The sequence below is a fragment of the Micromys minutus genome (assembly GCF_963924665.1).
Source record: "Micromys minutus genome assembly, chromosome: 4".
In the NCBI taxonomy this organism is placed as follows: Eukaryota; Metazoa; Chordata; class Mammalia; order Rodentia; family Muridae; genus Micromys; species Micromys minutus.
In genome coordinates this window covers 49,737,410-49,750,807 of record NC_137973.1, presented here as the reverse complement: position 1 = coordinate 49,750,807, position 13,398 = coordinate 49,737,410, and the positions used below count along the sequence as shown (strand labels likewise).

Sequence of the window (13,398 nt, the reverse complement as noted above, 5' to 3'; positions counted from 1 at the left end):
TCAGTTCCAAATGGATTGAGGACTTTAAACCCTGAAACCGTGGAGAACGTGAAAGGGAACAGGGACAGAACTTAGGAGTTAGCTCAGGGCTCCAATTTGAGGAAACAGTAGCAAGAGCTGACAGATATGATCGCTTGAAATGTAAAAGCTGCATGACAATGAAAGAAGACTGAATGACAGCTGTTGGAGGGAAGGGGGTGCTCACTAGGTCCTCATCGACCGGCAAAAGAAATGCAGATACCTTGTAAACATACCTAAAACATACCATCTTTAGCCATTAGGGAAATGTAAATCAAAACTACAGCGAGTCCATTTTAACCTAATGAGAATGGCTATTATCAGCAAAACAAACAACAGATGGTGGGGAAGTCAATTTTAATGCTCTGATTGGACTGTAATTTTAGCCGGCAGTTGGAAAATAGCATGGAGGTTTCTCCATGAACTCAGGTTGTCAGACTTGTGTAGCAAGTACTCTCTCCACGGAACCGTCTTGCTCAGTAAGTAAAATACTACCACATGATGCAGCTATACCATTCCAAAGTATATACTTGAACATATTACAGAGATATTAATATTTATTGTAGAGTTGTTCACAATACTTGGAACCAGTTTATATCAATGGATAATGTAAATGTGAGATATTTTATATAGATGTTATAAATGTGTATATATATATAATATATACAATTTATCCATAAAAACGAAATTATGTTATTTATAGGAAAATGTAGAACTGGATTTCATTATATTAAGCAAAATAGCAGAATTTTGCATTTGAAAAATGAAGATTAAGACCTATGCCTGGTGGCTTACATCTTTAATCCCAGCACTTGGGAGGCAGAGACAGGTGGATTCCTTTTTAAGGTCATTCTGTTACAGAGCTAGTTCTAGGACACTCAGAATTACACAAAGAAACCCAGCCTTGAAACAAACAAACAAACAAACAAACAAAAATTCCCCAAAGAATAATAAAAAGGAGAGAGGAAAATCTAGATTCAAAAATAAAAGATAAGAAAATAGAAAGGGGCTGGTTTGAAAAAGAAACAGAATAGTGGGAATGAAGACAGTGGGGGTAATGACAGAGAGGGTATGATCAGAGTACATGAGACACATGTATGAACGTGTCATAATGAAAGCCACTGTATACGGATATACATAGTTTAAAATGTATGGCTTCATTAGAAGTGGCTTAGTAAGTCTCAGAACATTAGAAGAGGGATTCATATATGTGAAGGAATATTTAACAATGGTTAAATTGTTACTCCATGGTCAGTAACATCCAAATCATATGGGTACTATGCTGGCACAGTAACTTCAGTCTTTCATGTTTTGATGAACTGTATTTTCCTTACAGTGTTTGCGATTCCCTTCCCACCAGCTTTTCTTTCTATTATGCTTGAGGTAGCTTATCTTCTCCCATGTGTATGTACTTTTGCTGAGGCAGAACCACATTTTGGAAGTCAGAGGACAGTTTGTGAGAGTCAGTTCCCTCCATCCACCATGTGGTCCCAAGGATCAGACTCTGGTTGTCAATGTTGGTTGCAGGTGTCCCTGCCCACTGAGCCATCTCACTGTCCTCTTGAGTGTTGGTTTTGTTTTTATTCAGTGGCCTTCAGATTCTCAAGAGCTGAATTCCAAAGACCTTTCAACTGGCTCACAGTTTGTAGGCCTCATGGCAGTTCTTACAGCCTGTTTTTCAAGTGGCTTTGCTGGAGTTTATTTTGAGAAAATCTTAAAAGAAACAAAACAATCAGTATGGATAAGAAACATTCAACTTGGTAAGTTTAAAAGTCTTTTATATATTTCTAAATAACTATAGCAGTTATGTTTATCCATATTGCCTCTTCTTTTGTGAAGATGCTACAACTAATTTACATATTTTACTCCTAAAATGTAAGACGCTAGAAATGAAGCAATTTTCAACTCTTTTACAGTCATAACATGCTGTTTTGTTTCAGTGTAATGTTATGTCTTTTTAGTATACTCTTTCCTAACTTGTGAGAAATAGCTTAGAGGGGAAGAAAATTTTAGCATTGGTTACAAGTGTCTAAAACAACCAAGAAAACAAAACAAAACAGAAAATAAGACTGACTGAATGAATCACTATTTTGATTAGGTAGTATAATTAGGATGTACTTTAGAAGATAGAGAGAGAAAGTAAAGTAAAAGAAGATTGAGCAAAATGCCTAGACTCAACTATTGAGTCTATTTCATTGTGTGGACTTGAGAAGAAGTTTTCTCATCAATAAAAATAAGCATACAAGAGTCAACCCAAGAGGCTAGTAGTATGGTAGTGTCTGTAAAGCATTTGGAACAAGGCTTATAATGATATCTAATATTATTAGTCAGTGGAATATCTGTTCACCATTAGAATGTGAAAGGTCTGTCTACATATACTGACATAATTCATATATATTGTTGTATGCTGTTAGACAGCCTCTGTCACTGTGACAAACACAAGATAAATCAGCTTACAAAGAGATAAAGTTCGCTTTGTCTTAACATTTTGGGGCTTCAAACATATGTTCCATTGATTTTGGGCCTGTGGCAGGGCAGGACATAATACCAGAATATGCAAGACAGAGGAAGCTATTTATAGTAGCATAATAAATAGAAATAGACAAGAGACTAGGAACCCATAGTCTTGATCACAGGACTTCCAAGTGACCAATGGCTTCCCCTAAACCCATCCTCATAGTGGTGAAGAGAGAGAGAAAACAATTCTTGAACACTTGGTGTCTGGAGGATTGTCTAGCTCCAACATGTATTAAATATGTATTTTAGTAATTGTTGAATTTTAGTTTTTAAGTTACATTTAAAAATGTGTGCCTTTGGGCAATTTTAAAAGCCACATCCAGGGTTAATCCAGGGTTAGTTTCATACTAAAATGAAACACATTAAATTGTTAGAGTTTGTACAAATGAACTTTACATGATCCTCACACTCTACCTAGCTATGGCTTTATTTAAAACCATCACACATACCCTCTTTGACTGCATTCATAATGTGTGCCATAGGATGTAGCCCCTGTAGGTTTCCACAGGCCAACAGTGTTCCAGGTCTGGAGGCTGTATTGACACGTGGAATTCAGCAATGAAGTTCACTAAGCTAATTCCTCTAACAGTGAGACTTGAGTAGTAAATACAGAATCTGATGATGACTTTGACCACTTTTTAGCCTCAAGTTTTGGTTATCAAATATTGTACTTAAAAAAAAAATCTTGGGCTGGAGAGATGGCTCAGTTTTTAAGAGCACTGACTGCTTCCAAACATCCCTAGTTCAAAATCCCAGTAACCACATGGTGGCTCACAACCATCTGAAATGAGATCTGATGCCTTCTTCTGGTGTGTCTGAAGACAGCTACAGTGTTCTTATATATAATAAACAAATCTTTTTTTGAAAAACTCTTAAAAATAAGGTTTATTAATTTAAAAAAACTTACAAAGAAAGAACATCACACATAAGTTGTTAGCCATAGATTATATAACTCTGAGCTCAAATAAAATTAGAATAGGCATTTGGACCAGAAGCTGTGGCATTTCACATTGGATTTTACAGTCTTACTATCAAATATATTTTCATGCACATGTTCACTCCTGTCTTAGTGAGGGTTTTACTGCTGTAAATAGACACCATGACCAAGGCAAGTCTTATAAAGGATAACATTTAATGAGGGCTGGCTTACAGGTTCAGAGGTTCAGTTCATTATCATCAAGGTGGGAACATGGCAGCATCCAGGCAGGCATGGTGCAGGAGCTGAGAGTTCTTTCAATATTATTATAGTGTTTAATGGTTGGTAAATTATTTAAAAAATATTTTCATGCCTATCTGCTTATTTTTGTAGTCATCATATAGTATTATGTAAAATTTGTTGTTTATATATAAATCAAGTGATTTATTTTTTTCCTGAGGCAGGGTTTCTCTAGGTAGTCCTGGCTGTCCTGGGACTCAGTAGACCAGGTTGGCTTCAAACTCAGGAATCCATTTGCCTCTGCCTCCCTAGTGCTGGGATTAAAGGTGTGAACCACCACCACCCAACATAAGTGAAATATTTTTTAAGGTACTCATCAAAAAGAAATTGGTTGTGCAGCATGGTGCAGGCCTGCAGTCCCAGTACGGGAGACCAAGGCAAGAGAAACAAGAGCTCCAGTTAAGTTTGTGCTACATGCTGAGTCCCAGGCTGTCCTCCAGTGCAAAGCAGGCTGGGGGTAGGGGCAGGGAAGGAAACAGGATTGTCAGCAAGAAAGTATCTCTTCAGAAAAACTGCCATATGACCTAGAATTTACTTTCTTTTAGGTTTCTTTGGGAGTATATTTGGATTAATGGGTGTGTATATTTATGATGGAGAATTGGTATCAAAAAATGGATTTTTTCAGGGATATAATCAACTGACATGGATAGTTGTTGTTCTGCAGGTAAATATTTTTTATTCAATACTACTGAATATTGCTTCGATACAGAGAATTAAAATGGATACTGGTGTGTTGGTATTTAACGGGTACAGACCTATTAGATAGATAGATAGATAGATAGATAGATAGATAGATAGATAGAGGTATAGGCATACATGCAGGCAAAATACTCATATACAAATAAATAGTAAATAAATAGATTAATTAATAATAGTAATTTTTTAAAAAGAATTAAATAGTGAAGCTGGGCTGTGGTGGCACACACCTTTAATCCCAGCACTCTGGAGACAGAGGCAGGAGGATTTCTGTGAGTCTGAGGGTACCTGCTGTAGGACATCCAGAGGCTATATAGAGACCGTGTCTCAAAAAATAATATTTAATAGTTAAAACGAAGAAAAAATTTTTGATTTTTTTTCCTGCTGCAGTTAGCATTACATAGAAAATCTGTGTCCAGCCCTTTAAAGATGGAAGAAGCCTCTTGAGATAATTATGCAAGCTTTTAAAACAAATTTTATTTATTCATTTTATGCATATGAGTACACTGTCTCTGTCTTCAGACAAACCAGAAGAGGGCATCAGATTCCATTACAGATGGTTGTGAGCCACCATGTGGTAGCTGGGAATTGAACTCAGGACCTCTGGAAGCATAGTCAGGGCTCTTAGCTGCTAAGCTATGTCTCCAGCCCAATTATGCAAGTTTTTAAACTTTATTTTATATACACATATTAGAATGTTTCTGTCAAATTTCTTCAGGGTGAATGTGGTTTTAATTGTACAAGAGATGACTAATTTCATCTCCAGAAATACATCTTGATATTCTGGATAATACAAAGATAAGTCATTTTCCTTAAAGCATACTTTGCTAGAATTATTTGAAGTCATAAGGCTCAAGGGCCTGGAAAGTAGAGAATTGTCAAAGGATAGAGGTGCTTTTAAAGTCTGAAGGGTGCTCCCATTTTTATAAAAGGAGGTGAAGACACAAAGGGGAAGTTTGAATTTAAAGTGGAGGTATGGTATACACAGAGAATTTATAGATGATATATCTTACCCAGGTACAGGAAAGCTGTTCTTTAAAGAGGGCTAAAAACTGTTTTGTTTTAGAAAGGATCTTTGTACGTAGCTCTTGCTGGAACTCAAAGTCTCTGAGGTAGCTGGCCTGCCTAATGCCTGCTAGAACTAAAGGCTGTGCTACTAAGCAACGTTTCTTTTTAAGTTGGTATAACTACTATGAAGAATCAATCAGGGAAAAAACAGATAAATAACAGTATCTACCTGAAATATTGATTCAAACATAATTCATAGTAAGTCCAATGGGATAATTCATGACTTTGTATAAATTAAACTTCCATCATTATAGAAGGCAGTTAAGAGTGGGTACCCTTGGTTTGGTTTGGAAGCAGATGTATAGGGGCTGGTAGAAAACAAAGCCAGGTCATACAGAGTGTTTTTCATCAGTATGAGATAATTAGGGGTGTGAGATTTTAGAGTATTTGCATATGCATAATGAGATATCTTGTGACTGTGACTCAAGTCTAAACAAAATTTTGCTTTATATATGAACATACACATAGCCTGGAAATAATATTAATACAGTTTAAAATCTACCTGCATTATATGACTGACCCATCCAATGTGGCAGGCGTAGATATTCCATCTGTGCATCAAAAAAGTAAAGTCTTGTGTGTGTGTGTGTGTGTGTGTGTGTGTGTGTGCGTGCGTGTGTGTGTGCGTGCGTGTGCACGCGCGTGTGCCTTGTCTGGATTGAACCCAGTGCCCTCATACCTGCTAAACAAGTAATTTATGACTGAGCTACCCATCACTCATTAAGGATTTTGTTTGTTTGGTTGTTTGGTTGGGTTTTTACTTATTTAATTGTATGCATATGTGTGTGTACCTGAGTGTATACATGAACATGCAATTCCCAAAGAGATCAGAACCATCAGAATCCCTAGAGCTGGAGTTACACTTGGTTGTGAACTGCCTAACATGGGTGCTGGGAACTAAACAAGGTCTTCTGCAAGAGCAGCAAGCACCCTTAACCCACTGAGCCATCTCTCCAGCTTCCCCCATCTCCTATTTGTAAGTAGCCACAATCTAGATTTTGAGGATGATTGGGTAAAAGGTTCTTTATATGCTCTGGGGACAGGTCAGAGAACTTAGCTATGGTGTGATAGGTTTGGAGTTTAATCTCTAGCACTGTAAAACAATCACTCCCAAACAAAACCAAACAGTATATCCCGACAGCCATACAAGGCAGCTTAGAATGTAGGGGGAAATTGAAGAATAAGGCTAAATGAGAAGACAGTTGGAAAAGGAATTTAAAAGGTATTTTTCTTCAAACTTAAACCTCATATGTATTTGTTTCTTCAGCTGTCCAAGCAAGGGCTGTTTAATTATGAATCTGATGAAAATAGATCATTTGTAATTCAATCAGATTCGACTACAGCAAACTTTAGATTGCTTTAATGGTTACATTGAGAGCTATGAAACAAAACTGGAAGTCTGTTGTTATTAATGTTCACATGAATTATTTGCTGGGATATAACTGTATTTGTATAACAGAAGCCTTAAATCTTCCCTGAGAAATGAAATTGTTTTGAAAAGCAGTTTTATGTTCATTAAAAAAAATACTCTTTTAAAACTTTGACAGGCACTTGGAGGCCTTGTAATAGCTGCTGTCATTAAGTATGCAGATAACATTTTAAAAGGATTCGCGACCTCCTTATCCATAATATTGTCAACAATCATATCTTATTTTTGGTTGCAAGATTTTGTGCCAACCAGGTAAAATACTTCTTTCTATTTATCTTTTTTTCTTTCCATTGTAACTGTTTCTTGCATGTCTTATTTTGTTAACATTACCATGATTCCATTTAGATTTGCTTATTTACTTTCCAAAGGTTCATAAGTGGTCACTCTGTGCCCACACTCACTGCTGGATTCTGGAAAAAAAGAAACCTATGAATGAGACAAGTGTGTTCAAGAAGGTTATAGTAACTAGAAAACCAGACACAAGATAAATTATAACATGGTCAGCGTGTGGGTGGCAGCATATATACAGCTCATGAAAGAGAGTGCTCAATGGAATAATCATAGTACCATAGGTTTTCTGTTTATAATGAAGAGTACATAGCTGAGCAGGGTAACAAATATGCAAGTAGTGTACTGTTCACAGTGTGTTAAGCATTAGAGTAACTCACTCTAGGGGAGGACAGACAGTAGACCTGAGTTATTATCAATAAACTTGTTGATAGAATTGTAGCTGAGGAACTTAGATGTACCATGATAGCACCGTGAGAGAAAGTACATGAAGTCAAAGGGCCGAATTTATAGAATGGTGGAGGGGAAAGTGACAGGTGGTGTTGGATGGAGCATACTGGCACATGCCTTATTCATCAAGGTCAGGCGGAGCTGTACACGTTTGAAGCCAGCTTGGGCTACATAGTGAACCTGTGTAACAAATGAGGCAAAGCAAATCAAAGCCTCTTGTCACAGGAAGGAAAAGACCAGTAATTCCTGTCCTTTTAGATTTTTTGTTGTTAAGTTGAAGGTAATAACTTTGAAGCATTAGTAGAAATCTTAAAGCCAAAACTAATCTATGGCTCTAGCTGCATTAAAACTGTACCTAACAAGTTACAACTGATAGTCTGGTTTAAATGTCCAGTTTCTATGAAGCATATTGTATTTCTACATACGTAGAATCAAGAGGACACCGTGTGATATCATCTCCTCTCTTAAACATCCTTGTAAACCCTGGTCATGAGTTTTATTATTACTTTGAATTTTAAACTAAATTCACCTAAGTTTAGCATAAAATAATGAACTTTTCCTTTTACATTTTAAGTTTTTAATATTTCGGACCTTTTGTGGAATGAATTCAGAATGTGCATGTAGGTGAGGTACTGCACCATGGAGTGTAGGCTCAAAGCCAGGGTCTACACTGCATCCTACCTCCTACCTATTTGGGCTTTGGGGCAAGTTTTTAAAGCCCTGTAAAGCCTTTCCTGAAGGTACAGAATGCAGCTAATCCTTGTACTACTTCAAGTCATTCAAGAAGAAAATAAGTTTACTTAGCTGAGCACCTGGATCATAGGAAGTACTCAACATGTATACTATGTTTTTGGAATATTTCTTTCCCAAATTACAATTGTTTCATAGTACAGATACAGGTATAGCACAGATACAATACAGTACGGAACTTAATTTGCCAAAAAAAAAAAAAAAAAAAAAGAAGAAGAAGAACTTAATTTGCTTTTAATCTGACTTTTTCCTTTTCTTTTTCTTCATCCTGTTTAGTGTCTTTTTCCTCGGAGCCATCCTTGTAATAGCAGCTACTTTCTTGTACGGTTATGATCCCAAACCTGCAGGAAACCCCACTAAAGCATAGTCATGTCCCATCCTTAACGGGATTTTCACAATGGTGCCCTAGGAAGCTCAACATTAATCTTGCACAGAGGACTTCTGCAGATTCTATGAAGAAATCATCATGCCAAATCTGATTATTCTGTTCACATGGTTTGAAAGTGTGTAGCCGTCAGAATGAAATATGTACATCGTCTGCCACCCAAGCTTGGAAGTGTGTCCAGGATGTAGGGTTAGAGGGGATACTGGGAGGCCTTAAGTCTGAGCTCGTAATGACTTAAGCCTTTTACTTGCTGCAGAACTGTCCAGTGCAGCCTTTGCAAGAGCACACAAATGCAAATAAATACCAAGGTTTGCAAGGTAGACCTGCCTACACTTATCACATGTTCTTAACCTTACTCTTTCTGTGCAGATACATCAAGTTACATGAACTATTTAGATGGAAATTTATAATTGCCTATAAAGCTGTGAACAATTATAATTTCAAACCATTTTCATGTATCTGGGATCTTTATATTTATACAGAAGATTACTAAGAAAAGGATTGCTAAATTTTATTTGTTTAATTCCATAAGACTTGATGAAGTAGTAATCTGAGTTTGAATCCTATTTAAATTTAGTGTAGACAGAATCTCTCTCTGTGTCTTTTCACCATTTACTGCTTTCAGCTGAATGCAGTCTGGTTCTTTCTATACTAGAGCAGCCAGTGACTGGCACTAATGAAGTTCACCCATCATTTCCCAGCTGTGATTCTTTTCTCGTTAGTCTCATCATTACCTTAAATTGAATTTGTGTGTGTTGTCATTAAAACTTTTAAATGAATTTAAAGGGATTAAGTACTCATTTAATAATTGAAAATAAAATGATTACTGTTCAGTCTCCATGTGGAGAAATATAAACTATGAAACATATATTGTATGTAGTTTTGAAATAGAGAATTTTCTTGTTAATCTGCAGGAGGAATTTCTTTTAATCTGTAAATGTTGACAGAAACAGCAATCAAAATGGTATTAGTTCTATCAATGGATCAAACTGATTTTCTTGCAGACATTCCCTACTGCTGTAGTGTTACTTTCTTTTTTCTTTTTCTTAAAACATATTGTTACTTGCTTTTGTTTTTGTTTTTGTTTTTCTTAAGGCAGATTTTCATTATGTAGACCAGACTGGCTTTGGACTCACAAATATCTGACAGCTTCTGCCTGCCAGTGGTGGGATTAAAGGTGTGGGCCACTCTGCCCACCTCACTACATTGTTTTAAGTGAGTTGCATTATATTTAAGTTCTAAAGCTATTTAGAAGTTTTTATGTCTTAAAGCCCACTCTCCCCAGAAATACTCTGATCATGTGACTTCCTTCCGGTTTCCTATCTAGTGTTCCCATGAGTGCTTCTGGGAAGGAGCAACCATTTGCTTTAAAATAGTAGATTTTCTTTTTAACACTGGCGTATAAGGATACAAATTATAAGTTATTTAATAATAGGGTCAAAGGAAAGAGAATATATTAGAAATAGTAAAATAGACTGGGAGACAAAAATTCATTCTATATTTGGAATATAAGTTATTTAATTATTGACCATATGCAGAATCACCTATTGAATATAAGATCTATTTTATTCTTTCATTTATATTATATATATATTTTAAAACTTTGTTTTAGTAGATACAAACCTATAAAGAGGTAACTATTTTTTATGTAGTTCTAGTAGATTTTGTTAGATGGAGTTTGACTCAAAAAACACTATTATTAAGAACTGCAAGGTTCCCTTGGATTGGCTGTTTGATCTTGCCAGAACAGATGTACTTTCAACAGTGAACATGGCTAACCAATTCCATTCAGAGTTTCGAAGTGCTTAAAATGATAGGATATTTAATGTCATTGCACCAGTGAGGATAAAGTGATAGCAGGCTTTCTGAATGTCGGGTTTACGGTTTTAGAGATTGAATAACTCTATTTTGAGCATGGTGTGAGGCCACCACAGCATTCAAACTTATATCCTAGGACTTATGACTAAGTGCAGCCCGGATCTTGCAAATATACAAAATTCAAGAGGACAGATTCATGTCCTGCTCACATTAAAGCATTGTGTGGGCAAGTGTGGATTCAAAATTAATGGCTACTTAGATCTAGCCTACCCTGTCTTAACCCTACAGAAATATATGCACCGAAGCAACTGAATAGTAAGGTTGTCATAGTTATAATACATTTTAGTTGTCTGAAAATCTTTTATGCATCATTTATATTTTTCTTTTCTAGTCAGTTAAAAAGTAATTGGGCTGAATGTATAGTCTAAAAATTTATAAGAAATAATAACATTTGGGGGGGGAAATGGGCTTGTAACCTAGACTGTCTCATATATATTGATGCTGAAATTTTGTGTAATGTGGTTTGTGTTTTGATGACATTCAAAGATATGATTGTGTCATGCTTTTATAATAACTAATTGATTATTTAAATTTTATGCTCTTAAAGGTGTACTTGTTATTTCTTAGCTACTTTCTCTTAAAGAACGTGTGATTTCATGGGGAAGAGTGCCTGCTGAGAGCTGTTTTAAAATTAGGCACAGCACACTGGGAGAAAGCCTGACGACACAGGCAGCCCCTCAGTGCAGCAGCAGCAGCTCTTTACTGAATGCTTTTCAAGTTGTAAGTTACCTTTATGACAGAACATAGAGTTTAAAGATTCAGAACTGAAATGTTTACATCAATTTCTATGGAATGACACAGAATTTCATATGAAGAAAAGCAGTTTGATATTTAAGCCAGAGTTTATTAAGAAATTGCAAAAGGAAATTAATCAACATTCTGCTCTGAACCCTAAAAGAGAATACTATTCTTACAAATCAAGGTACTAGACTTTAAAAATGTCATTAGACTGTCATTCAACAGATTCAAATGTCATTGTTTTGTTGTCTTTTTTTGAGGCAGCATCTTAAACTATACCACCCTGGCTGCTCTGGAGCTTACTGTGTACACCAGACTGGCCTGGAACTCAGAGATATCTGCCTGCCTCTGCCTCCAGAGTGCTGGGATTAAAGGTGAGCACCACCACCCCATTTGAGTTTTGATTTAGTTTTTAAAGAAAGGCTTTAGTGCCACTCATTCTATTTAAACATACTATCGAATATTTGATTATTATATCTTTACATGGGATTTATAAAAAGTAATTATGTTATATTGAAAGTCATCTCAAGGATCTCCAATATATTTAAAGAAGTTATAGGGCCAAAGAAAATGCACCTTTATCACAATCTGGTCCTATGTGCCTTGCTTTACCAAATAAATACCTGACTTTTATGGAGAATATTATGTAATTCACAACTTCAGACACATACTTGAAAGTGAGTTTTTTTTTTTTTTTCCAAGAATAACTATAATTCTTTTGGTTGTATCAGTATTTTTCCTTTATATCCATTGTCTAACAACTTGATACTAAGTATCCTATCAAAGCATCTATGAATAGCACTTGCTTAAGTGAGTTGTGATACCTGCACCATGATTCAGGCTTGAGACTTTAATAGTTGGATATAATTGTTCGTTTGTTGTTTCTTGTAAGACATGATTTATTGTGATTTAAAACAGTATTTTTAAATGATTTTGACCCTAAATTGATATATGTCTGTATTTCATTTACATAAAGTTATTTTTTTGAGGTTTGGAAATGCAATTTGTATGTATAAATTTTTATGGATACATAATTCAAAGGAATGTATGAACTGTTTTTTATTATGTGGATTTTTAGATGATAAATTTCTTATGTCATTTTTGGTACCATTATTGTATATTTTTAATAGATAAAGGGAATCGATTATTTTCATAAATAACTACATATATTTTTCTATATTCCCACTTTCCCTTTATACCTGTGCCTTATTTAATCTGGGGATTGGTTTTTTATTTTTATATTTCAGGAATGAATTGCTTATCTTCATCTCCTGGAAACTTTTTTATCGCAAGTAATTTTGCTTTCTTTTCTTTGTTTTAGCCAGAAACTAGCTTTTATTTCAAGTGGTTAGAATTTCTCTGATTACATAGTGATCACAGCCCAAAAGTATTTTGTTTGAAATAAAATACTTCTTTGCTGCTGGCAGGTTCAGTAGTTACTCAGAATCTTTCCTTCACTGCCTGAGTAGGATTGCTTCTGTAACCCATGCACTACCAGGCCAACGTGACGGAGCAGCACGTACGTGTATCCTCATGTCTACTCCCATCTAAGAGTCCAGGAAGGTTAAAATCTCAGCATTTTAAAAACAAAGTTGTTTGGTCATATTTGGTTTTTTTTGTCAAGTTCTCATGAAAAGCACTAAGTGAAAAATTTCACAGTTATTTTCTGTGTTAGCATACTTCTTTTGAGACTAGAGAAGTAGCTCAGTGGTTTGTATCATGCATTGTTCTCTTAGAGAACCCACATTTTATTCCCAGCAACCTCAGTAGACAGTTTACAATCATCTGTAATTCCAGCTCCAGGGGATATAAGGCCTCTGTTCTCTAGCAGTGCTTATATTTATGTGCACATACCCACATGCAGACACATAAATTAAAATAATAAAAGCCAGGTGTGGTATGCCTTTATTCCCAGGACTTGGAAGGCAGAGGCAGGTAGATCTCTGTGAGTTTGAGGCTGGCTAA

The 13,398-nt window shown here is 35.8% G+C and overlaps 1 protein-coding gene across 2 annotated transcripts in view; it reads left to right on the top strand.

Annotated features, from left to right (window-relative positions):
- SLC35A3 (solute carrier family 35 member A3) overlaps window positions 1-12,365 on the top strand; it is a 31,253-nt gene extending 18,888 nt beyond the window's left edge. Inside the window, exons 5-8 of one of the 2 annotated variants that reach the window (XM_080915733.1) lie at window positions 1,607-1,778; window positions 4,297-4,415; window positions 7,063-7,196; window positions 8,709-12,365. In XM_080915733.1, the coding sequence (XP_080771859.1) occupies window positions 1,607-1,778; window positions 4,297-4,415; window positions 7,063-7,196; window positions 8,709-8,799 (516 nt within the window). In that variant the 3' untranslated portion in view covers window positions 8,800-12,365. The remainder of the gene's footprint in view (window positions 1-1,606; window positions 1,779-4,296; window positions 4,416-7,062; window positions 7,197-8,708) is intronic. The other variant, XR_013975006.1, reaches the window with a different exon arrangement.
- The last annotated feature ends 1,033 nt before the right edge of the window (window positions 12,366-13,398 follow it).